Source organism: Scomber japonicus, chromosome 5 (assembly GCF_027409825.1).
Source record: "Scomber japonicus isolate fScoJap1 chromosome 5, fScoJap1.pri, whole genome shotgun sequence".
In the NCBI taxonomy this organism is placed as follows: domain Eukaryota; kingdom Metazoa; phylum Chordata; class Actinopteri; order Scombriformes; family Scombridae; genus Scomber; species Scomber japonicus.
The window spans coordinates 15,829,136-15,854,399 of NC_070582.1; the positions used below are offsets into that span (position 1 = coordinate 15,829,136).

At 37.3% G+C, this 25,264-nt stretch overlaps 2 protein-coding genes and 1 long non-coding RNA gene across 3 annotated transcripts in view; 1 reads left to right on the forward strand and 2 right to left on the reverse strand.

Moving 5' to 3' along the window:
• si:ch211-272n13.3 (ankyrin repeat domain-containing protein 26) overlaps positions 1-674 on the forward strand; it is a 28,649-nt gene extending 27,975 nt beyond the window's left edge. The window contains exon 44 of the mRNA XM_053319891.1: positions 119-674. Within this exon, the coding sequence (XP_053175866.1) occupies positions 119-249 (131 nt within the window). The 3' untranslated portion in view covers positions 250-674. The remainder of the gene's footprint in view (positions 1-118) is intronic.
• Positions 675-9,070: 8,396 nt separating this feature from the next.
• Positions 9,071-9,972, reverse strand: LOC128359547 (uncharacterized). Its single transcript, XR_008321439.1, has 3 exons — positions 9,957-9,972; positions 9,473-9,558; positions 9,071-9,105 (listed from the first exon to the last, which is right to left on the reverse strand). It is a non-coding gene; the product is annotated as an uncharacterized LOC128359547 (long non-coding RNA).
• Positions 9,973-13,207: 3,235 nt separating this feature from the next.
• Positions 13,208-24,584, reverse strand: LOC128359398 (forkhead box protein P2-like). Its single transcript, XM_053319892.1, has 15 exons — positions 24,429-24,584; positions 21,162-21,266; positions 20,510-20,596; positions 19,898-20,015; positions 19,265-19,445; positions 18,715-18,819; positions 17,916-18,003; positions 17,386-17,538; positions 16,486-16,675; positions 16,309-16,379; positions 14,772-14,873; positions 14,540-14,661; positions 13,650-13,719; positions 13,438-13,568; positions 13,208-13,337 (listed from the first exon to the last, which is right to left on the reverse strand). Exons 1-15 carry the CDS (start codon positions 24,582-24,584, stop codon positions 13,208-13,210), a joined length of 1,809 nt encoding a protein of 602 aa, XP_053175867.1.
• Between the last annotated feature and the right edge of the window lie 680 nt (positions 24,585-25,264).

Below are 25,264 nucleotides of genomic sequence, written 5' to 3' on the forward strand. Positions count from 1 at the left end.
TGAAGCCTGAAACACGGCACAGATTCTCCCATGTTTCTCTCATGAAATCGTAGGTGTAGCATGCGACACGCTGCTGTATAAAGGTGTGTAACCATGGTGTGATGTCTCTGCCCCTCAGCCACAGCAGAGCTGGACATTGCTTCTGCCCGTATGTCACCAGTGGGCTCTGCCTCGAGGGTGGAGCTGGACCCTGTCAGCAGGGCAAAGCAGCAGTACTTGGAGGTACTGAAGAAGAACAATATGATCTGACCACTAGCCCCAAATCCCAATCCAAGTCCTTTTAATTTCAAATATCAGCTGATACCAAATCCAATCCTCTCCTTGAAACAGATGTGATGTAGCACTATGTTGGTGCTGTGGAAACTAAAAAAAAAACACAGTCCACTCTCAGTTGTACAGTGGTGTTACAAAGTGGAGTTTTTTCCCTTACAAATTATCTTAAAGCTTAATTGTGGCCTGTTATTAAGTTACTCAGCTGCTACGAATTTCACCAGTGACATGTCAACGGTGAAGTGGCAGCTAAAGATGATAAGCTGCTACCTGAATATTTTGTACACTGATCTTTTCTTATAAAGAGAGAGGAAGGGTAACAGATTAGCTGACGTTGGAGCTTAGAAAATCTGTTTTTTTTTTGCCAACCTCAGTGTCAATCAGTAGCACTGGTGTGCCTGAATAATTAAATAACTTATCATACACACCTTTCACATAATACAACAAAATGCTCGTGCTGTAGGGACCAGCCGTTGTGATGGAAAGCAGCGTGACAAAACTAGCAGGCTGAGGTGAACAATATGAACTACACTTAATAAAGGATTGGCACATTATCACATTCATTTTAGGCTGTTTTTGATTTGCCCTAATATCCATCCTTTGGATCGGCTAAGGGCTTCTCTACTGACCACATGCCACAGCAATTTTAAATACTCACTGCACCAATACTAAGGCCAAAGCCACCAGCCAGTTATTTCCCACCACAAATCCAACTCCATATATATCTACTCTCCCTCCTTTTATAAAAGGAAGCAAACATATTGCACATTGCACTTAACCACTCAGGAACAAAGGGCATGAGTCATATATAGTTACTGATGGGTACAATAGAGAGAACCTCAAAGGTATTTGTTCATTCTGACTTATTCTGTTCAATCTGTAACAATTATGTTTCTATTAGCACTATATACATATATGTATACAGACTCGTGGTTTGGGTTTTTATTTGTGAATATTGGTGTTGCTAAATTTGAATTTATAAGTATTTGATGTATGCATCATTAATAATTTTGACAAGATACAACATTTGGTACGTGCCATCAAATGGTGCAATATCCGTCTTTGTCTTATTTCATTAGACTCATTGGAGGATTGTGTTTATGATTTTATTTATTCTTTCTTTTTTTTAATGAACATGATATACTTGAATAAGACGAGCTAGAAAACTCTCTGGCTATTTGAAACAGGGTGACCACGTTGCTTTTAAGGCCACCAAAAGTGAAACACTTGTTATTTCTCCATTATTAATAAATACTGTAACTAAATACATTTTGGAAAACTCTCACGACGCCAGTATATTACAAAAAACTGTAAAGTTGTAAATAAAACTGTAGAAAACCCTGAACTTGAGTGAGCTATTGTGATGTGTGAATAATAAGTGGACATGAGAATGATGATGATGGGTGTGCCTTGGTAGCTGAGTGGTCAAGGCGCAAACCACATCCCTGGTTTGATTCCAGCAAGGGACCTTTGCTGCAGGTCATTCCCCTCTCTCTCCGTTTCCTGTCGCCGTCTCTGCCACCCGCTGTCAGATATAGGCAAAAAAAGCCAAAAAATAAATCTTAAGAAGAAAAAAAAAAAGAGATGATTCTGTTACATTCACTTGTTTGAAATGTTGCTGTAAGTCTTTCAAGCTGCAGTCTGTAGTTTTAGAAAAAAGTGGACTTATAGTGGCAAATATAACACAAAAATAGTTACAGACTGCAGCTTTAAGTGTACCGATTTTATTCTAACACATTTTACAAATATGAAAAAAAGGGAAAGAACCCCAAAACAAAGCCAAAAAAAGCCTCAGTACATAGACATTTTGTATGAAATGAGCATGAGTCTGCAGCTGTGCTGGTGGCTCCCTGGGAGCTTTGAGCCAAATGTTAAAGTACAGCTGAGGCTGATGGAAATGTTTTGCAGGTTTTTGGTTGAGTACTGGACAAACTGAAATTTTGACCTGATAAATGATAATGAATAGTCTGGATGAAAGTTGTTACAGTTCATCCTGGAATGACATTAATGTCTTCTCCACAATTTCACAACAACCCATCAAATATGAGACATTTCACACAATAGAAAAGTCACCACATGATTGTACTCATAAAAGATCATCCCCTCAGAACCATAATTTTCTGTCAAAAATGTAATGACAAGTCATCCAATAGATGTTTAAATACTTCTGTCTGGCCCTAAATGGACTGACTGAAATTAAATAACGGAAAACTACTCGCATGCAATGCCAAGTTTTAAATTAACACAAGGGTTCAGAAATCCAAGTTAGTCAAATCATATGACCTCTTTCATATTAACTTCACATAAACTTTATAATGCACTTCCACACAGAATGAGGACTGTGGACTTCATACTCCATCACTCCCATTTAAAGCACATTAGGAAGTGATCTCCCAATGGCCAATATGAGCAAGAGAAATGATTACAGTGAGCAAAACCTGTTTCAACCTGAATGTGGTTTTAACACAGACCTGAAAAAATGGTGAAATCATCCTTTAAATGTTGTGACATGTAGATTAAATTATTGTAGGTATTATTCATTACACACAAAAAAATACATTTAATAAATCACAACACTTTAGTTCTTCTCTCTCACATTTAATGTACTAAAAAGTTTTTACACCCATTTTTAAAAACTCCTAGATTGTGAGTGCCTGCCTGAATAGTTATGAACAGCTGGAAATTACACTTCTGTATTTGCTTATTAAACCCAGATGAGCTGGAGATGGATGGTTGATGGATGAAAAGCAGTATATTTTTAGTACTGACCCCTGTCATTGCTCTTCATATACGCTGCTGTTATTGTGTTCATAACTTGCTGTGGAAACCAGGTGTCTTATTCTCAAGATAAAAATGCAGCTTGCCATCAATATTTCATACACACCCATTTTTAACCCAACCCTCATTAGCTATGTTTTGATATACTTCACTTTACCCCAACACACGCACAAACACACACACACACACACACACACACGCATGCATGAAACTTGATGGTACGCGTGGTTTAGAAACCATTCCCCTCACTTATTAAAATGAGACAATGTGTTTATGATTGCTCCCCCCCCTCCAGTATGTCTCTCTCCGCTTTGATCCATCCTCTCTGCGTCAGCCTCAAATGGTAGATATTCAAATCTGGTTACATTTATTTTTGTTTCCTTTACAGCAGATGGGCTCATCTGACAGACTGACTATTAGGTGTTATTATTTCCCCTTTTTTTCAATAGACACCACTTCATACACTACACATAAACCTTGTTTTGATTGAGGAGGTTACAACCATTGTCACAGAGCTTTGGAGGCAGACGGGAATACAAATAGACAGATTCTGAGTTTTTAAAAAAAGTGTTGAAAGGGTTGTTTTTGAAAAGCATTGCAGGTTTAAAACAAACCGCTTCACACTGGGTCATCCTCTATCTGTGATGGCCAGTCTTGTTATCTCAGACTGCCAGTCCAACACACCACGGCAGCTGTTAAGAAAAACAATGTTTTCGTTTTAAATCTCAAGCCTCCCGACGCATGATGAGGTTGTCAACTGAACAGGCCATTTTATTTATAACCCTTACTACAATCATAGGAACGTATTATCAAACTCTGACTGTAGCATAAATCAAAGAATGACTCAAAGTAGCAATAGCAGATATTTAAAAAAAATCTTTGAAGCCATATCAACATGAGTAAGCTGCTCGAGGTTATAGGACTACAGCTAGGGTTTTAGAAATGCTGTGGTCATGAGAAAAATGTTGACCAGACACCAAAAGGGCACTTTTATTTATTCACTTTAATTATTTCACTCTCGGTAAATGCATTTCATAACATGAAGTTCTGCAGAAACTCTGAAACACTAAAGTAGATCTTGCATTCCTGGCATGTCCTGCTGTGTTTCTCATGCTAGTCTTGTTTATCTTGCAGTGTTTTTCGACTAATTAATTAAATGTATCACCATGTCATAGTGTTGTGTTTTAGTTTGGAGTCCTCTCTTCTAAATCTCTGTTTATACATTTATGTCTTAAATCAGCAGGCACAAAATATTACAAATACATTTCTCCATTTTTGTTTCCCCCACTTTTTTAGTTCTGGGTAATAACATTTCTAGTAAGACTGCAAAATTGAAACCAAACCCAAAAACTGGACTCTTTATTTCAGTTCATAGTTAACAAGTTATGCTCAATTTGAGTTGTCACAAACCGTGCTCTGATTTACCCCTTCACAATAAAATGTCTCTTTCTAAACTTAAAAGAAAGGTTGAGCAGGAGTTTGAAGGGGAATGGACAACTGATTATATATAGGTCTTGTTTTTTAAGTTACATTACAATGAATTCACTCATTGTAAAAACAAATATGAGTCATGCTTTGTAGATTTGCTTTACAATTCTTGCATATAAAACCTTTAAATAGAAAAGGTTCATTTTAGTACAATAGGCTACTCCCTCTACATTTTCTTTCTTTAATGATCCTGTTTATTTTTGCTATAAATATGATTGATGAATGAAACAATTTTTCATTATTTCTTTTGTATTTCTTTAAAAAATCCCATCATGGTTTCTTACAACAAAAGTTTTTGTTCTTTCCAAAAGTCCACATTTTCAGTGTATCATCACATAGGATATAGAACAGCAGGAAATCTTCACAATTGAGAAGCTGGAACCAGGGAATGTTTGACAACTTTATTTGCAAAATTATTTAAATCATTAATTAGTTTAGTGCCAATTTTCTGTTGTTTGGTCAGTTGACCAATGGAAAGAAAATGACTGCATTTCCTTTCCTGCTGCTGTTCTTTTTCCTACCAGAAAATAAAAAAGCAAAACTCAGAAGACAAATACATATAGCCATCCAGCTCAAACCAATTTGCTAAGCTGTGGTTGCAACATATGTAGGTATTTGAATCCACTGTGACATTACCAGCTGGTTGTGATGAGTGGAGGTACACATCAGCTGTGCGTAAAGGGTATAACAAATTGAGGGGGACAAGTGGAACAAACCTGAGTGTTTATTTGTTGGTGTATGCTCTCCATGCTCTAAATTAGACGTCTCCGCTCTTTCCTGTCACCAGCAGAATCCAAATGTGTTGTGGGCAAAAGTGATACTTAAATTCGATTTACTCGCTCTAACATGATTTAAATGAGCCTCTTGGCTCGCCCCGGACAGATTGACAGCGTTGTCTTTATCTGTGCTTTGTTTTATTTTTGGCTGTTTACTCTGCCTCTCTGCTGTCATCTCACACGACGACAATAAAGGAGCCGGCTTGGATCTTCAAGATCTGGAGAGAATAAGTATTCTTTTATGTTCTAAGTGCTTTATGTGACAAATATGAAAAGGGATTCAAGAAAGAGCTGACAGGTTTTGTGTCGCCCTGTTCCTCAGCTGCAAAGAGCTGTGCAGGGAGAAGTCAAACCAGCAATCTGATAACATGAGACCTGGTACTGAACTGAGGAGAGAAGTAGACCCCTCTCATTCAGGGTCTTCCTGGGTTACAGTCATTAAATACAACTTAATGTACAAACAAAAGGCATTTTTGTTGAATAAAGGAATCTCATGTACTGTGGTTTCTATACAGGCTGCAGTGTAGGCCTTTTTGAGTTGTTTGTACTTGTTTATAATACCCTGGCTTCAATTTTTTCATCGTGGTTATCCAAACAGGCTTAAGAGACAGAAAAATGGCCTTGGTGAATGTATTTTAATATTTAAAAAGCTTTTTCTGTTTTTGAATCCAATTCCCAAAATCACATAGGAGATAAATAATATACTTATTCCTTCTTATTGTCCTTATGATTGATAGTTCAACATTTTGGGAACTGCACTTACTTTGTGATATTTAAGATTAATATTAAGTATGAAAACTCTAAAGCATATTGTTTCTGTTTTTGTACAGTAACATTTTAATTACCATAGTTATCTTTCTTTTTGCCTCACCAAAACCCACTTCTCACTCATACAGTCACACTTTACCTTAGTTTAGTAGTAAACAGAGATTTGATATTTTTTTTTATAATTATTATTAATAATTATGTGCACTGACTGGTTTGTGAAGATGTGATGTAGATGAGAAACACATAATGCTAATGGTCAGTCTTCCTCTGGTCTTAAAGCTAAGCTTATCAGGTCCTGCTTCAGCTCCATACTTGACAGAGTATGTAGCAGTGCCAATCTTCTCATATAATTCTGTCTGTATGAAAATTAATTTACAGATGTAGCAAAATGTCAAACTCAATCTCTGAAGCATTTTAAAAGACACACAAGGCCTGAAGGACAGTGTGACACAAATCTAACATTTTTGGTAAGTAACTGTGTGTTATTTTAGCAGCATTTGGTATAAGAATAGTCTCTGGATGTATTGGTGGTCACAAAAAGTGAGCACTAATCAGCTGTTTGTGTTGTTAACAACCCACAACTGATGAACACAACCAAGTCAATAAGTTTGGTCATTTCTAAAACTAATGGATCCCATTTTTAGTTTTAATGTCTTTAGTTTAAGTCTTGAAATGTCTTGAACAGTCGTCCTCAGCTGCTGGTTCACGCTGCCTGCTAGCCACGATGGCAAATCTCACAGCACTCCAGACAAAACTCAAGACACTCGGTCGGCTCGCAGCAGGACTCGAACAGGACAGAGTGGCAGTGGGCGTGGCAGTTGAGCTCCTCCATGGGTGTCTCCTGGATGGCCGAACAGCAGCAGGTGCAGGCGCGGCAGCAGGAGGAGCAGGAGGCGTGGAGGCAAGAGGAGCAGGCCTCCAGCAGACCCAGGAGCAGCATGGAGCACTGACACCAGAGGCACGCCAGCAGCAGGTGAAAACACAAGTCTGTGTGTATCATAGTGAGGAAACATGAGACAGAAAAGTGATTTAGCCGCAAATATAATATCAGAGGTCAATAAACAGCTCTTTGAACACCTGTCAGACAATGAAAAACCAGGATTAACGATTCTATTAACCCTAAATTAATCTCTCGCATGTTTGTGTGTTGTGCCAACTAGAACTTAAAAGACAAACAACTTTGCTGCAGTGATCAAGTGTGATTGTGTACTTAATCACAGAGCTTCATTCAGTCCTCGGGGAGAATAAGAAAGGCCACAGAGGCTCCTGGTGATGAACAACAACTGGGAAGAAGCTGTCACAAGATAATTGCTCTCCTACTCAAATTAGGTGCACATGAAATTGCATACATTAACCCCTCTGGTGTGTTACAGTGCATCTCTCGCAACCCTCACCGTTGTATTATTACTCAGTTACCGTTTTCATCCTCACACGGACCAGATAGTGAGAGAGCTCATGCAAATCGAGCTGTTTTATCCTGTTTACTCAAGGAAGTAAATGAAAAGGAGATGGCAGAATTCCCTGGGGAGTGAGGTTCATCGTTTTCCTGCTTAGCCACCTGAATTATACACCCCCCACATACAACATATGCTAATAACTGTGTGTAGATGAAAAAGGAACATTATGTGTGGCTACTGTATTGATTTAATGCGTAACTTCATAGAGATTACAACATGAACACAACGAACAAACAAGGTGCGGCTCATCACATGCTTTGATAAAACTGGAAGAAAGTGCAGCAGTTGGAAAGAATTCAAGGGAAACTTTTAGAGCTCCATTTATATAGAAAGATTGTTTTTGGTGGCCACAGGAAATTCATTTGAATCTACACGATTCAGTTGAATGCTCACTTAATGTAACTGATTTCCCATCAGGCTGCACATAGCATGTTTCCAGACCTCTAAATCACCATGTGGATTGATGGCTGTTTCCACAAGTTTCCACAAGAGGAACAATTGACTAATGAGATCTTAATTTGCGGAATTCAAAATGGGCGTGTCACCTTCCTCCAACCTAATTACAAACTAAAACAAATACATACGTGGGACTGAAGCTGTAGAAGACCCACTACAACTATATGGTTCTTGCCACAGCCCCACCGACAGCTACAGGGGACGTTAAAATGCCATCCAGATTGGCGCAACAGAAAGTCTAAGAAGACGTCTCACTTAAAAACCTTTTGATGTTTATGAAAAGACAGTGTTGAGGAAAGGGTGAAAGGGTCCTCATCTCCAGGTCCATTAAGCAGCTGTGTTGGGGGGTTTTCTGACCATATCAAATGATCTTCATCAAAAAGCTGAGTTGTCACAGAAATGTAGATGTTAAAATTTCCATATTTTATGAGCATTTTAAGGATGTTCTGACAACATTGAGACCCACATTTCAAAGTCCATTTTTGACCTTGAACAGCAGTGATTCATATCTGTTTGCCAAATCCATACCTGTATAAAACTCACCATTTGACACTGCTGATTCCAAGATCAACAACAAATTTGGGTAAGTGGTAAATTTAGTAATTATATGCTAGGATAATCTATCTCTGCTGCACTGCACAGCCGCTCAAGTGGGAAGTTATTGGTGGGCAAGAGTCCCAAAGAGGCTACAACAATCACTGACATTAAAATAATGTTCAACTTATCAATCAGCCAGGCCAGAGATCTGAAAACATGAACTGATAATACAGTAAGGAAGCCTGGCAAGCATATAAAAAGGAAAGGAAAGGCCGTGCACAGATGTATTATCACATTATTGTGCCTACCATCAGGTGTAGCAGCAGGTTGATGTGAGCCAGCCACACTATGCCTGCTCTTACTTCTTCTTCTGCTGCTGCTGCTGCTTCTGTGCACAGACAAGCTGGAGCCCTGCAGTAGGCTTTGGCTCGGGGGGACAGGGTGGAGTGTCTTGTCTGAGACTGTGAAGCCACATTGTGGGCAGGTGGGCTTGTGGATGTCACACTGCGGCTTCTGAAACTCTGTTGCCTCCTGTGAGACCTCTGTAGGTGGAGCTGCAGCAGACAGAGGTTGGGCTGGGCAAAACAGATGTAAAGTAAAGATTGTCTTATTTGGTAAACACAGAGGAGGAACAGAATAGAGATGTTTAAAATTAGAGTGCTCAGGGACAGATTTGTTTGTGTTTACATCTTTCATAATTGTGATCTGATAGGGAATCTGCATCAATCAAGTAAAAACATAAAATAAGGGGGATCCCTAAACATTTTCCTAATTTCTGACTCTGTCTGTCTCTCTGTCCAAGTTCAGCTTACATTACTTCTCACTAGCTCTGCATCACTTTAATTAAATATATTTATTTTGCATTAAATCGCTTGTCAAGAGTCAACATTTGACGTTGGTCACTATATTGTTTGCTGTACAGGTCTCAGGGTTTCCACTTACTGCTGATGAGGTCAGTTGGGATGGTATTTCCTCCGCTGATTGGACCACATGCTGAAAGGATTTCCTGTGCTGATTTTAAAGATGCACTGCCTTGAAAACCATCAAAAGAAAGTTACATTAGTTGATACAAAAAGCCATACAGTTTACATGTAAACTGGATGTTGATGCACAAGGTGAGAAAATGTCAAATTTATAATCAGCTCTAATATTTTTTTCAGAATATTGTGATGTTGGAAATATCAGGAAAAGAGAAAATTCCTTGCTGACCACAGTTACTGTACATACAAAGTCTGTTCTGCCTTAAAAGCCTCCTGACCCTCATATAAATTAGTAAGGTGGTTCAGAGGCTTTACCGCCCTGCAAAGGATACAGTTTATCAGGGAAACACTCAAATCTTGCACTGCTTTTGGCATACAAATTGTCACCTTTAAAAGAAAAAAAAATAGACTGACTAATAGTTTATTTCAGTTCAGAACATGAGCACTTGCCTTTTGCCAGGTTGTTTAGTTCCTCTGTGCCGTCCACAGATAAATTCTCTCCTGGTAACATGTCTGATGCACATGACTGCTCAGGATCCCTGTTACATTTTGTTCAACCGATCACTTTCTTCATCCTCCTGCTTTTGTTGTCCACAGCAAGAGGTCAGGAAACCTCCAAACAACACCCCCACCATGCCGGCATGAGTCACCACTCAGGAGACTGTGAGCTGTACTGTGTGTGTGTGTGTTTTGTTGTTGTCCGGTGACTTAATAACACTCCCCTTCCCAGCCGATCCCAGACTGACCGCTACTAACAAGCTGATCGTAGAACAGCACAGATGGCTAAGGCCTTTAGGGACTTTAGGGTGCCTTCTCTGTTCTGCTTTTAGTCACCTAACACAATGAAGATACATGCCCCACAAGTGTGTTAGATGAATATGTATTCAAGCTCTCGCTCTCTGTCTCATACACACACCCACGCACTCACACACACACGCACGCAAGCACACACAAACCTTGTCAAAGTCCCTTTAGTATGCAAATGAACACAAGTGATTCAACAGTGCATCACCTTGTCTCACAAAAGAGTTTTAGTTATGTGAAATAATGTTTGTAGGTGTCATAGGAATTCTCTGAAATTGACTATTGTCTATTTAATTCAAACATTAATACTTTTATTTCTGTCATGCCAAACATTAGGCCCATCCCAAAGACGATTACAAGACACTGTTATAAGCAAAACATAAAAAATGTAACATTTGCTCTTTACATAAACCAAATGAAAAAATCAATTATAACATTATATCCACTAGTATATACTCAAATAACTCATATTTATGTTGCTATTTTCAAATAAAAATAGAACAGAATAATTGTTACACGAATAAGTTTACGTCTCTTTGACAACATTTTAACTCAAGGTCCACTTACTCACTTTAAACAGCATCCCACAGTCTTCCTCAGTTTACTAACTCCATGTCCATGGCTTAAATGTGTTATCGTCAACAACCTTTAAACCTACAGTATGTTTAAGTGTAAAATGTGTGTTATAAAATATTGTGTTTTAATAATTATTTACAAATAATTAATAACCCAAAGGCAATCAATCATTAATTCTGTGAGTTTTGATGCTATAACCCCCCACAACAAAATGAAATAATTAGTTTTAGGCACAGTGACATGTATGTTGGTTTGTGAAAGTGTTGTTTTCCTCTAGGTAACCTCATGATTGGAAATGTGCGACAGCATCATCATTACATCTGGATGAGGAGATGAACCAGATGAGACCAACCCTTTTGGAGGGGCTGTTGATAAGTGCTGTCAAAAGTGCTGCGTTGCAAAACATGTTGACTTGCCCGCCTCACAGTGAGTATATGGCACATCAAAGCAACACATAAGTGAAGCCGTTGAAGTTGTCTAGCACCATGCTAACTTTCAGTCAGTAAACACGCCTCGTGAGGAAGCAATCAGAAGAAAATGTCATCTAATGGGTTGACAGCGAATCAAAGGAAGCCCTGAGAGGCAACAGCAAGCTTAAAGCTAACTCGTTATCAGCCAAGACAATTACTGACATTAGTCAAAACAGGGAGCTGAAAAATCTGAGGCCTTTGTTCTGCATTTGATAGTGACGTCTGCAGTTTCAGCTTCACTTTATGGTGATCATCAGTTGGGACTGTTTATCTGTGGATGCTGGTATTATTTTAGCATTTTATATAGTGGCGTGATTTAAAAAGATGGTAAACTAAAATGAAGATATAAATATGAATGAATATTATCTAAATTAGTTTTTCAAAATGATCAATAATGCACTGGATGTATTGAGGCATTTTTCACTGTCATATACATTTCATTGCATTTATGTCAATAACTACATAAACTAAATTAGTTTATAGTTTTAAAGATTACTATATAAACATTTATTTTGCATCAGTATTATGAGGGATTTGTATTGTACTCTAAATTGAATGGAAATAGATATTAATCTCTTTATACAGTTCACACTCTTACCTTTAATCCTACTAAACAGAAATGATTTGAGCTGTAATTGAAACGTGGGTGCATTCACTGGTTTGTGTTGTGTTGACTTTAACATTCAATAGATATTATTAAACAACCAAATACTGTCAATTATTCGACCACTGTCAAAAATGTGGAAAATGTTTTAATGTGATCTGTTGGGATGCTTCTTCATTAATCTCACTAAACTACAACCCTGAGCATCAGAAGTGTATTATACATTACATTCAAACAAGCAAAATAATAGAATTTTACACATTCAAGTTTATTTTTTATTATATCAGCTTAACTTTACAGGTCCAAACATAACACCACAACAAGTGTATGTATTCAAGGAATTTATTATTTTTCTTTGTAAAAATCCCAAATACTGAACAAACAGCCTAACAGGTTTAACCATATCAGATTAATGGCAGTGTGTCTATATGTTTACTGGAGCATAACATTTCAATTTAGTCTGTTTACTGAATTGGATTTAAAGACAACAATGTTATTTATCAGTTATTTATGGCAGAGCACATTGTTACAAATTAAGCATAAAACATTTATTTATTACATTTTAGTAACAAAAAAAACACATTTTTATAAATACAGACTGGTGTATGTACTCAACAATTATTCTGAGTACTCTAAACCCACAAAGTTTTATAAAATATTTGGAACAATCAAGTTACACACAGTGAAACAGGAAAACACATATACAGTAAGACATACTGTCTGTGCTTATTTTTGGAAATAAAACCCACTTCACACAACTGAATCTTTCTTTGTACAGAGAAAACAGAGATAATATACCATTGACACAGATACAACATCTCCATCTTGGTTGTAATGTATGTAATGTTCACAATCTCTGTACTTTATACTATTACTTGTAGGCGATTACAGAAAATACAGATAACATTCATTTTCTACATTATTACAAATATTTCTGTAGATGACTTTGGCCTTTGGAAAACAAGCATATATTTGTTTGTACATTCTTATGTATCACCTTAACTCACAGAACTTTTTTCATCTCTTTGAAATAATAATTTAAATATTTTTTTAAAAAAATGATTAATTGCTTAAGCTTGATGTGAATCTGATGAAATACTCATATCAAATATCTGGCAGCAGATTAAGAAGATTAACATATAGCCACAAAGATATTGTAAGTAAACTGTGATCTACATCCCTGAATGTTCAACTAAGGTATGCTTCACTGCCTTTTAGATAATTATTTTTAATGTGTGAAGAGTCATTCAAGGTCAAACAAGTGCTCTTTGTCGTTTTCAGTCATGTCGAGCTGCAGATCAACCGGGTCTACAGTCTGCATCAGAGATTCTTTGTCATTCAGATTCAGCATTTTGTCTTCAATGAAAGGAGACCTGTAAGAGATGACACAAAGAGGCATTATGTACATTTACTGCAGCACATTATATGCAATAATTTAACAGATTTTTTGGAGTCGACATCGATACAACTCACTGTTGGACTTGTGCAGAGGAGTCTGTGCTGCTGCTGTCTGGTTCTCTGCTCTCTTGTATTTGACTCCTGCTTGAGTTTCTGCTTGTACACTCCTTCTTAAATCCTGGCAGTGACGCTTGTACGAGTGCTGTCTACAAAGGAGATTGATCAAAACTCAAACTGTGACCTTAACTAGACACTGCAGTTTATTAAAAGTCATACTGTTCGCTCACCTGTAAGCTAGCATTCAGAACAGCCCCGAAAGCGAGGCTGGAGGAAACATTTTTCATCAGTGACGGACTCCTGCAGAGTAACAAAGATAACACAATTTCAAAACGTACATAATACATGTTTAATTCATACCAAAAAAAAAATCAATACTTGTACATATTCCACAAAACACAACATGGAAGACAGTGATAGTTTGCGGGAAGGTCAGTTTTGATGACAAATAATTCAGTTGAATAAATTATCAATACAGGGCCTTGTACAAGAGCCTTGAAACAGTTTCCATAATGATTCCAATCATATATTACCTTTCAATTATTCATGCTTATAATCAAGAAGCAAACATGTCTAATACTATAGATACAATATGGAACCAATTTTTCTAAACAGGACTGCACACAGATCTGTACTGTACATGTTGTCCACTTTGATCCTGATGAAAATAGAGTTCCAATACATTTGTTTGCTTGAATTAAAAGTTGAAAATTAATCTTTGTGCTACTATCTTTTCTTGTATGTGAACTGTATGAAAAAAATGCATCCCCCATGTTTCTTAAAGATCCTATAAAAGCTTGATTTTTGTATAACTCTCTATAATATCTTATAGTATTGTATTTGATCTGCAGCAGTTCAAATCTTAAAAAAGTCTATATTTGTTCAGTCTGTATTAGTTTTAATTTCGCACAACAATTACATTTTTAAAGCAATTGTTTGAATGTAAAATAGCACAGAACTAAGTCATAGTGACCATGACTCGCATCAAAATTAGTAGAAGCATAAAACAAAAAGGGTCAGATTTGGAGGCTGAAGTAAAGACATTTTTTTTTTTGCCATTTATACATCAGTATTTTGGAGAGAGAAATTCAGAAACTGTCATTTAATCTGTCTACTCTACCCCGCAATCTTCTGGGATCTCCTCCTCTGGTATTCCACCTCATCCACTGTCCACACAGCTCCTTTCACATTCTCCACACGCACAAAGCACTTGTGCAGGCTCAGGTTGTGGCGCACAGCGTTCTGATCCAGAGAAAATCAGAGTGAAGGAGATATTACTGAATACATGCTGCACAAATCAGGTATGACATACACTGGGATCACAGAGTTAATCATCTTGCAGGTTGTGATACCTTCCAAGTGGCAGCGTTCCGTCTGAAATAGGCAAACGTCCGTGTGAACCAGTTGTATATCTCGTTGAGTGTAAGTTGCATGTCTGATGCTTCCATAATAGCCTGTAAATAAAAAGGAAACTAACTGTAACGCATTGCAAGATCAAATTGAAGCCCTCTGACTTGTAATCCAAAGAATGAAGGGAAAGATACACAGACATCACACAATATTTTAATTTATAATGCTATGAATCAACAAAAAGTCAAATCATCTGACTGACATGTAAAGGATTTAAATGAATAAGCTCACAAGACAATCATAGATATTGAAATAGAGAAGTCTTTCCTAGACAAGAAAGGTCTCCAAACTCATTATCTATATACTGTAGGAACAAGCAAATACAAAATAAAAAGTAAAAAGTCACAAAAAAACTGACTGGCACTGTTATCCAGAATTATCCTGTTTTTCTTATTGTCAACCAATCTGATTGAAAGACAAGTCTGCTATCTAAAGACTGAACATGCCCCACTCCTTAAATGGAGACTTGGAAAAGGTCACATGTTTTAGGTTTTGGGAGGTGCACATTACAGATGAGACCAGCTGGACCACCACAACTTCTGTGACAGTAGGGAAAGCCCAGCAGTGTCTCTATTATAAGAGTATATTAAAGAGACCTAGTCTACCCCAAAAAGTGCTTGTGAACTTTTACCACAGTGCTATTTAGAGCATACTGACATACTGCATGACAGTGTGGTATGCCAAGTTAACTGCAATCAGGCCGACAGAAAATCTCTCCAACAGATAGTGAACACAGCAAAGGATATTATCTGGACCCATCTACCGGACTTGGACTCAATCTACACCTCACGATGCCTGCAGCTGGCTCATAATATCATTAAAGATCCATCACACCTGAGCCACCACCTGTTCAACCTCTTGCCATCTGGAAGGAGATACAGAAATATTGCAGCTCGGACTTCAAGGATGAAAAACTGTTTCTTTTGGAGGGCTCAAGACCAGCATCTATCTATCTATCTATCTCTCTATCTATCTACCTATCTATCTATCTATCTATCTATCTATCTATCTATCTATCTATCTTATTCCTCTTTGCCATAGACCTCCATAGTTAAAAAAAAGCATAGTTGAGCTATACCATTACAAGGGGTGACATGTTCTATTATTAGATGAGCATGGTCACTGTAGTTCATTTTGAGTCAACCTCACCTACAGTTTACAGCTGCTGTAAATACTATTAATCTGCAGAAAGAAAATCATTCCCAACAAATGCACAATCTCTGCCTGTTTTGAGTAACTTTTGCTAGAAACTGCAGTGGCCAACTGTTTTAGGAAATGATTGAGCCTTTTTCAAATGTAACCTGTTTTCAAGAATATCTGTCTGTTTGTGAAACTGCAGACAGGGTAGAGAAGTCCTGAAGTGTTGAGAGACAGGGTAACTTATTACTGGGTTTGGTTTTTGACTGTAAAATATAGAACAATGCCAGCTTCATTCTTTAAGCACCAAGCCTGCAAAACAATATAAATCCCAGACTGTACCTGTCTTATCAGTGTTGCGTAGGTGAAAGGTGGTCTGATATCAGTGTTCTTGTAGAGATCATATTCATTTTCTGAATTTACAAGAAAAAAAAGAATGAATGAAAAGATGATACACAAAATATACAATGAACCATATTTCTGTTGTTTGAATTTAATGTAAATTTGACTAGTATTTACCTGAAGACAGAGAGTAGATCAAAGGCTGATGACGATGTCTTATGGCCCCAGCACATCTTGTATGAGTGGGCGACTCTTCTTCACACCCCTGGGATGGAGTGCTGACAGGGGCCAGAGGTTGAGGGGAAACCTGTGCTGAGGCTGACAGGCTCAGTGAGGGCAGGTTGTTGTTGACGGAAACTGAGCTGAGCTGAGTGCGACACAGGGAGACGATACAAGTTAACAAAGGAACGAGTGAAATGAGAAGAGTGACAGAGAAATAAAACAGAAAGAGAGAATTTCAACAGAGTGTAACCGAGCGATTTGATTCGCCTCTTCAGAGGTGATTCCACTAATACCACAAAAAGAAGGAAGCCAATTATTGTTAATTATAGGGTGAAATTGCTTGGTGAGTGTTGTGATTATGGTGCAATATTTGCAAGATTAATAAATGATTAGCTTCCACATTATCTGAGCATGCCTGCTATCTGACAAAACGATGGCAGCCATACAGCTGGGCAACGAATGGAAAGGAAGCGCTCATGACTTGCAAGAGTCATTTGAGAGTTACGTAAACTTTTTAAAAACTTTTGGGACGTTTGTGATCCAATGTGGCATCACAAATGGATGTTTTTTATCTTCACCTTGTGCTCTTTGTTTTTAAGGAAATGCCAATATGTTTGCAACTCATCCAACTGTAAATGTTTGCTAGGTCAGAGTGCTAAACTCCAAATACAGCAGGGCAGTATCTTTATCAGTGCACACTGCAGGGTGGAGAAGATGAGACTGCAGCCAGACAAGTGTTATTTTCATTCTCCACCATAAATTACATGGACTTTTGCTTACAGCTCCAAAACACAGTTTTACGGTTCAGTTAGTTTCACTCTTTTGTTCACACAGCTATTACTGAACACTATCTACCTGTGGACTGCATGGGTCAGCAGCTGTATCAGACTGTGATACGGTTAATGATGGTGACTGCAGAGACGCGGGTGAAGAGAGTGACTGAGCTTCTAAAGATGGCAGATGCAGGTGAGCCATCATCGCTCGCAGACGTTCCCGTTCTTTGCAAAGCTGTAAGAGGAGATGAAGGGAAGGAGACGCTTCAGACTGGACGGCCGTGTCACAATCATTGAACACTTTTTATTCAAATTTAGGGTTGTGAACCAGACACAGTTTGTAGTGCAATTTCCTGCAGTGTCAAGCACCAGGAAGGAAGCGGTAGTGATTGAACATTACATGAATACTTACCATAAGAAAAAAGTGTTTACTTTAAAAAATTGTGAAAAATTCAGAATGTTGCAGATGTTATTGCAAATATTTTTAAATGAATATAAATCTGCACCCAGACAAAATGAATTGCAATATCAAAGCTGCCTCAAATATCCAATTTAAATTGTAGCAGTTCTAACCTCGTTGTAATTGGACATCTTTATAGGACACATGCATACCTGAAGTTGGAGTTGCTGAACCACCTGCATCTGGACTCTGCACTGGGCGGTACTTCTGTCATCCAGAGTGTGCTCACTGTATATGTGCCTGAAACACACACACAGGAGCTTTAAAGAAATACTCCACAGAAAATCTGTCCTTTTGGTATCAACTGAAAAGTTTGTATTTGTTCTCCTTTGCAGAGGATGAAGGGTGTTAACAGTGGATTCCAATGATGACCCCAAGTCATGATCAAACTTAATTCAAACCATCAAACCATTCATGCTCTGATTATTAAATGATCTCTTGGCAAACATTTCAAACATTCTGAACATACTAAGAACAGAGAAAAGTGGACTGTGCTGAAGGAATGTCTATCAATATTTTGATATCCAAGCTGATGTTTTAGCCCCAATTTGCTTCTTATGTATTTCCTTAAATTCAACTTCAGTTCTTCTGAAAGATGACAACATATGCCAATTCCATAAAGGTTTTTTCCAGACTCATCACAGACTCTTCTCTCCATTTGGATAAAATAATATTCCAGTTGCTGCATGATAAATAGATTTGTGAGCTATTTCCCAAAATACAAGACCAATTAATAAGCTTTATTGTCCTTTATATTTGTGCATACAGATTACATTTCATTAGATTATTACAGACACAATAATGTGTCTGATTCTTAAAGAAGTCCTTTATGATTCTGGAAACTCCTTCAAAACAGTGAAAAACACCTAAACAACCTTTTGTCAGAGAGATGTAAAAAAAAAAAAAAAAAATTTTTAAAGTGAAAGATATGAGGATGAAGTTAAAACTTACTCTATAAACTGGCTGAAGTTTTCACAGACTGACTCACATCCAGGCCAATTACACACCTCGTGACCGTAGAGAACATGTGTGGCAGTGCAATCAGTTTTAACAGCACTAAATGAGAAGGAGGATAAGGAGATAGAAAGCACTGTCATGATTAAAAACTGCATCAGCCAGACAACACCAACAAAACAAGAGAAAAACAGCAATAAAACAGATATAAGAGAGCTTTCTTTTCTTTTGGTGGCAGAATATGACAGAGAGAGGTGGAGGGGAGCACTGAAAAACAAATGGAGAACTATTTACTTTTGATTTGGGACATGTAGTCATGTAAACTTTTTTCTTTGCTTAGGTACTTCAGGTGGTGGAATACAAAGCAAACAAACAACACAAAATATATCATCCCAAGAGGAATTAAAAGCAAAGTGTCGCCGCAAATGCAAACACCTCCCCTCCTGCAGCTCGAGAGAAAGAAAATGATGACAAGTCTTTGATGTTTACAAAAAGGCAACATCCTCTGAGTTCTCACAATTTATCAGCACAGAGACAAAAATCATACCATTCTACCCTGCGAGGAGAGGCAGACTGCTGGTCAGCGGTATGTCTCCCTGTGGTGACTTTAGTTGGATTGATGTTGTTATCAGCAGAGCTCTGATTGGCCTTCACTGTGGTTTTAGCTTCTGTTATTCCATTTGTCAGCTCTTTCCATATCTGCTGCATCTCTGCGGAGCTCAAACCAGCTAAAAGATTTAAAAAGCATACAACATTGTGTAAATATCTAAATATGAGTTTAATTATCAGGGAATGTATCATGTATTATTCATAAATGATATATTAGAGGTAGACACATGCAAGTTGTTAAGAGTGGTATCACTGCATTTTACTTCCTCATATTCAAACATTTACTCATTTTCATTTCAGATTTTGAGTGCAGATACATCTCTTGAATGATCCCAGTAAAAAATATTAATACATTTTTACTAACTAGATTTTTTCGAGTAGAGGTCTGTGACTAAATTGTATGTAGGTCAATTTTTTGTCTATTTTCTTGTAACTCCACTTACTGATTTAATCTGAACTTCAATCTGAAGTTACAACACTGAAAAACTGTTAAATGAATTACAGCTGGTATCACTATTTCTTTCCTTCAAAAAAAAGGGAAATTCTTGTAATTCATGAAAAAAGGTGTGACCTGGAGAGAGGGATGGGGAGGACAGGACTGGTCTCTGCACCCGGAGGAGCTGCTGCTGCTGCTGTTGCTGCAGCTGGATTTGGAGGAGCTGCTGCAACACAAGCTGCTGTGCGGGGAGCTGGAGGACAGAGAGGGAGAGAGTAAAAAAAAGAAATTCATAGCAAAGTAAGGCTTCATTCATTTGACACAGTTTCTACTCCACATACAGCAGAGCACAGCCATTGAATGACCCAAAGCATTTCAAGTCACCGTGTACCATATTTTAAAGATGACCAAACCAATCACAACTGAGATTGTCAAGTCACCCAGTTTTTAAAAAAGTACAAAATCCTTTAACAAGCTAGAAAGCTGTTTCCAAACCACAAAAGCATATAAACATGTTATCACCTTACTATGTCGAATCTTCTAATTTTTCCTTTGCCTGCAGATGTTGACCAAAGTTAAGGATGACTTATCAGTCATAATATTTTTTTAATGTTAATCTGTCATTTTTCCAAATTCTCTGGTTCCAGCTTCTCATGTGATTATTTCTGGTTTATTTAATCTTCTCTGGCAGTACACTGAGTATCTTTGGGTAAACTTTAGGTATAGAATAGAACAATAACCACCCACCTCTTTGCCTTTCTTTCCTGGCTGCTGCTGAAGCAGCTGCAGGTGGATTTGTTGTTGTTGCTTCTTGTAAAACTCTTTAAGATGTTGCTGAAGAAATGTTGATGGACCATTAGTTATGTATACTTATACATGTAGAAAAAAATACTCAAACAAATTCCATCAAAATTAGTGTAATGGTAAAGTACATTTAACACATTTAACAAAAGTCATAAAGGATACATTTGAGGCAGTAAAAAAATAAATATAATACATTTTTTTCCCCCATTGACCGTCTTGTTATATGTATTGGAAAGTCATCAGACAGGTTACCAAGCTATGATAACAAGCTTACACTAATATCAATAAACTAAATAAATTTAGAAGGTCAGTTAGGATACATAGCTAAAGGTAATGTAAAATATGAGTGTTTTGTTTTTATTCAGCTTTAATTAAATGGTTCTGATAAGTTAGTATCAATAATCTTTATTTATATAGCACTTTTCAAAAACAGAAAATACACTTTACAACTACAAAATAGGAAATTGAGGAATAGAAAGACAGTGAATAAAATACATCTTAAGGATAAATAAAAGAATGAAACATAAAACACAAAGAAAGAGTTGGTGTAATATTACTAGTTGTGCCTGTTGTAGTGTTACTATCGTCTAAATACCTGCTGGAGTAGAAGGGCTTGTTGTTTCTGGTGGATCAGAGCCTGCAGCTGGTTGGGGGACAGAAGCTGCTGCATCTGCTGAGGAGCCATCATTGCCAGGAAGACCTTCAAAAAGAAGAAGAGAAAGGATACAATGATGCAGGACTACAATCTACAGAGTGGAGGCAGGAGGACGAGCAGGTGAGACAGGAGGCAAGAGTCAAGTGTTGACCAGGAATAACCAGTTGTTACTTATCCAGACTCAGACTGTTTGAGGGGCATGGGTGAAAAAATAAAAAGGGGACCTGACACAGTCAATGGGCCCCAGTCAGCAGAAAACAACCATGCATGTTTGGTAAAAGGCACAATTAAGATTTACATTATATATTATGATTCAGAAGATAAGGAAACAACAACTCTGTATTGAAAATGATTTATATTATAAACATTTATTAAGCAAACATCTCTGTAATACAATATAGGGAGTGGGGTTTACATGTGTATTACCCCCATCACATGTGTAGTAAAAACATGAAACTATCAACATTTTGAGAATTAGCTGTTTTATAAAAGATTGAAGCAAGATTGGTGAAATAAAAGGAGAATTATTTTGGCCATGAGTTTGTAAATGTTAATGACCTCTGTTAATTAACATGACAGGGCTTTAAGTTCTATTTGGTATCTAATTGCTAACTGCTAATGCAGACGTACCTTTATCTTGTTCATCTCCTGCCTTACTGCCTCTAGCTGCATTTTGCACATATCTTATCATCTCAAACTTTTTGAAGGATGAAGTATGTGCAGACTTTGACACGAGAAGGCTGTTTTCACATTCATCTGCGGAAAGTGGAAAGTTTCTCTGAGCTAATTGAAAACCCAATTTTAAGGGGCATGCCTACAAGCATGATCTATAAAATCACAAATAGTTGGAAGTCAATCCTGATCCAATATTCAACTTCCAGTGAACTGAGAATGGACTTCACATTGAAGTAGGAGATTCCAGCAGGAAAAGTCAAGACTTGTTAACGAGGGAGATATTTACAAGATAATTTAAACTTTTTTTGTTGTTGCAGAAAAATACACATCAAACACAAATCATTATTCAAAGAAAAGCATTTTATATATACATCTTAAAACTTACTGGGGGTTAGGGAATCTTCTACATCACAAGGTTGTTTTTCAGTTTGTACCAAATATTTAGTATAGCAATGACACCATGGGGTGCTGCCCCACCCCCACCGCTAATAACCATCGAATGGGAATCTTTCCAATCCAATTACAAAAGAGTGCTGTCAACCTATTGTGAACAACATCATGCTAGATTGTGTCATTGACCCTAAATGAGATGGGAGATAGGCTGACCAGTTAATTAGCAACATAATTACATGCTCGTTGTGACTCCTAATAGAAGTGTATGGGTATTAATAAAGGCAAACACTCACAGAATAATAACTGATCTGGACTGTTACTGATTGAGTGACAAATAACAGAGTGGTCTTTCTTTTCTATTCAAACAGAGGCAGCAGCAATAGCCATGACTGCATTAATAAATAACAAAAGCCTCTCAACAAATTCAACACACTGTATTACAAACAATACTAAAAAAAATAATATTAGCACAGTTCATTATTGGGAATTATACACTTTATTTCTTGAACAATTTAGTTTAAAATGCTCGTCTGCAAAATGAATTATCACCTAGAGTTTGTCAGTACCTGCGCTAGAATTAAGAAAATGAAGGTACTACACTTTCTTTAGTTTTACTAGAATCATTTGTAATGCAAATGCCACTTTTCAAAGGTTTTTCTATCTTAAATGTCAATTGATGGCATGTGCAAAGATGTGACCTAGTGCTCTTCATGAGTGTCACTGAAGCCTTTTGTCTATATTGGAGTAATATCCTAGCAGCTTGCAGGATGTAATGAAAGAAGAGCACATCAGGGACATTGAGTTTGTCATTTTTCATCAGTCTTCAAGACCCCTTTCTGTTTCCACTGCACTGAAAAGCTAGAAAGTAAAGAGCAGTTGAAAATACAAAATGAAGAATTCCTGCTTTGGTACAACTAGTGTAATGAACTGTATTGCTTGTATGCATGTTTGATTTGGGGTTACATAGCACTAACATAATTAGTCAATTGGTAGAAAATGTATCACTTATTCTACTCGCTTATAAAGGGGGGAAAAGTAAAACATACACTGGTTCCAGCTTCTCAAATGCAAGGATTTACTTACTTTTCTCTGTCTTTGTAAATCAAATATCTTTTTTGGACAATACAAATAGTAAATTAATCCACAGATTAATCAATGATAAAAAACCTTGCGAGTTGTCTTTTTGTGTCTGTCCTGAATCTGCTTCTGCATTAAATTATAAAAGCGTACACTACAGCTGGGTTCAGTATCATGCTTTACAAATCACGGGATTGGATGCTGCAGTTAGAAGAAAATATATTACAGATGGAGGCCCTCTCTCTTTTTATTATGAGAGAAAACCAACCCTAAGTGTAAATAGTTTCCATTTGTAAAATTTCTAAAACTTGTAGGTTGAAAACCTTTCATATCACCAGCTATTATGATATTTTGAAGACTGTAATCACACTCTGGCAGCGAGGTAACAATCCAGCAGTGTTGTAATGACTTACTATAGTCATCTGAAAATTACATAAAAATTACATCTTTAAAAATTCAGCTCACATAGTTGCACAGCTAGCAGACCTTCAGGGACTGTGCCAATGTATTCAGTTATACTGTTAAAATTCTGTAGGCTCACAAGTTGAGAGCAACAACAAGTACAGGATTTGAAAATGAATTAAGAGAAAAGAGCAGAGCAAAACTGACAAGGTGAGTGAACAGACTGAAGGAAGGGGTGGAGACCAGGTGTTCATTATATGTCTTGTTTCATTGATCGCTTAAATAAAGATTCCCAGGGATGGAATCATAACAGACAACCAAAAATAACATATTTGTCTTTCACTTGCATCTGTTTGGCCTAGGTCTGTGGACAATTATTCCTCCCTGGCCCTGACTCACAAACTAATAATGAAGAACAGAGTTCTGTGTGTCAACTCCCAACTCGGATCAGATCTCATATGAAATGCCCGCCACTGTCAACAGAGCTGCCGGCTCTGGGTTTAGTGTCCTGTCAGAGGATGTCCAGTATGGAGTTGGCGTGCAGTATTTCTCTTGACATAAGACTGCTCTATTTCCTGCTTATGAAGAGGAGAGGGAAGAGACGAAGGAAGAAGACGAGGATGAGGGGGAGGACAAGGTTGAGGAGGAAGATGAAGATACCTGTTTATGGTGGAGACTCTGCCAGTTTCCTCTGCTCACTTCACTGCAGGAGTCCCCATTAGCTACACTCTCTCCTGCAATGTTGTCTATGTGACTGATGAGGCTGCTGGCTGGGGTTTGACGGGCTGCCGTGGGACTGAGAGGAGACTCAGGCATTCCAGCTCATGTGCAAAAAGAAAACAGTCAACACTAAATAAGCTGTAACACTCAAACTACAGTATGTACTTCAGCATCACTACTAAATTTCACCTTCTTGTAGCCTTGCGTTAAACACATGTCTGAAAAGAAAACTAACTTGTTATGAATTTTAGAAAAACAGTAGAAATTGACTAATGGGTCATGCCAAGAGAAATACAAAGACATTATATATTGATTTCACAACAAATATAAAGAATGCAAGGTTTCGAATCTAAATATATACTGTAAAAGCAATTTTACTGAATCACAGACTAGAAAGTTAGTAAATCCTTGATTTACATGTAAAAAAAATCAAATGCATGTTAACAGAAACAGAAAATAAAGAGTATGTACTTTAAAATGTTAAACTCAACAAAATTATCCAAAAATGCTTATTTCTGTACATTGTACACATCATCCAGACCTTTGCACAAATTAATAAATGCTCTTAAATAACAGCATCATTAACAACATGTTTTTGCCACATTACATTATTAACAAACAGACAAATACTGTATTTGACAATTATTGTACAGTATAAGTTCAGTCTTAACACAGAATAGAGTCAGTAAATGTATCAGAGACTTCTTTTGTGCTGAATATAGAGAAACAAGACTGCTTGCATGGAGTTTCAAAGTCAACTTTTATCTATAAATAAA

Bases quoted from the DNA above. Each gene is read 5' to 3' on its own strand.
- LOC128359398 (XM_053319892.1), bottom strand. From the start codon at position 24,584: ATGCCTGAGTCTCCTCTCAGTCCCACGGCAGCCCGTCAAACCCCAGCC. The intron at 20,597-21,161 runs GTATTTAGACGA...ACATTTCTTCAG, and splicing joins AAGCCCTTCTACTCCAGCAG to CAACATCTTAAAGAGTTTTA. The intron at 16,380-16,485 runs GTAAATACTAGT...TTGTAAATTCAG, and splicing joins GATCTACTCTCTGTCTTCAG to AAAATGAATATGATCTCTAC.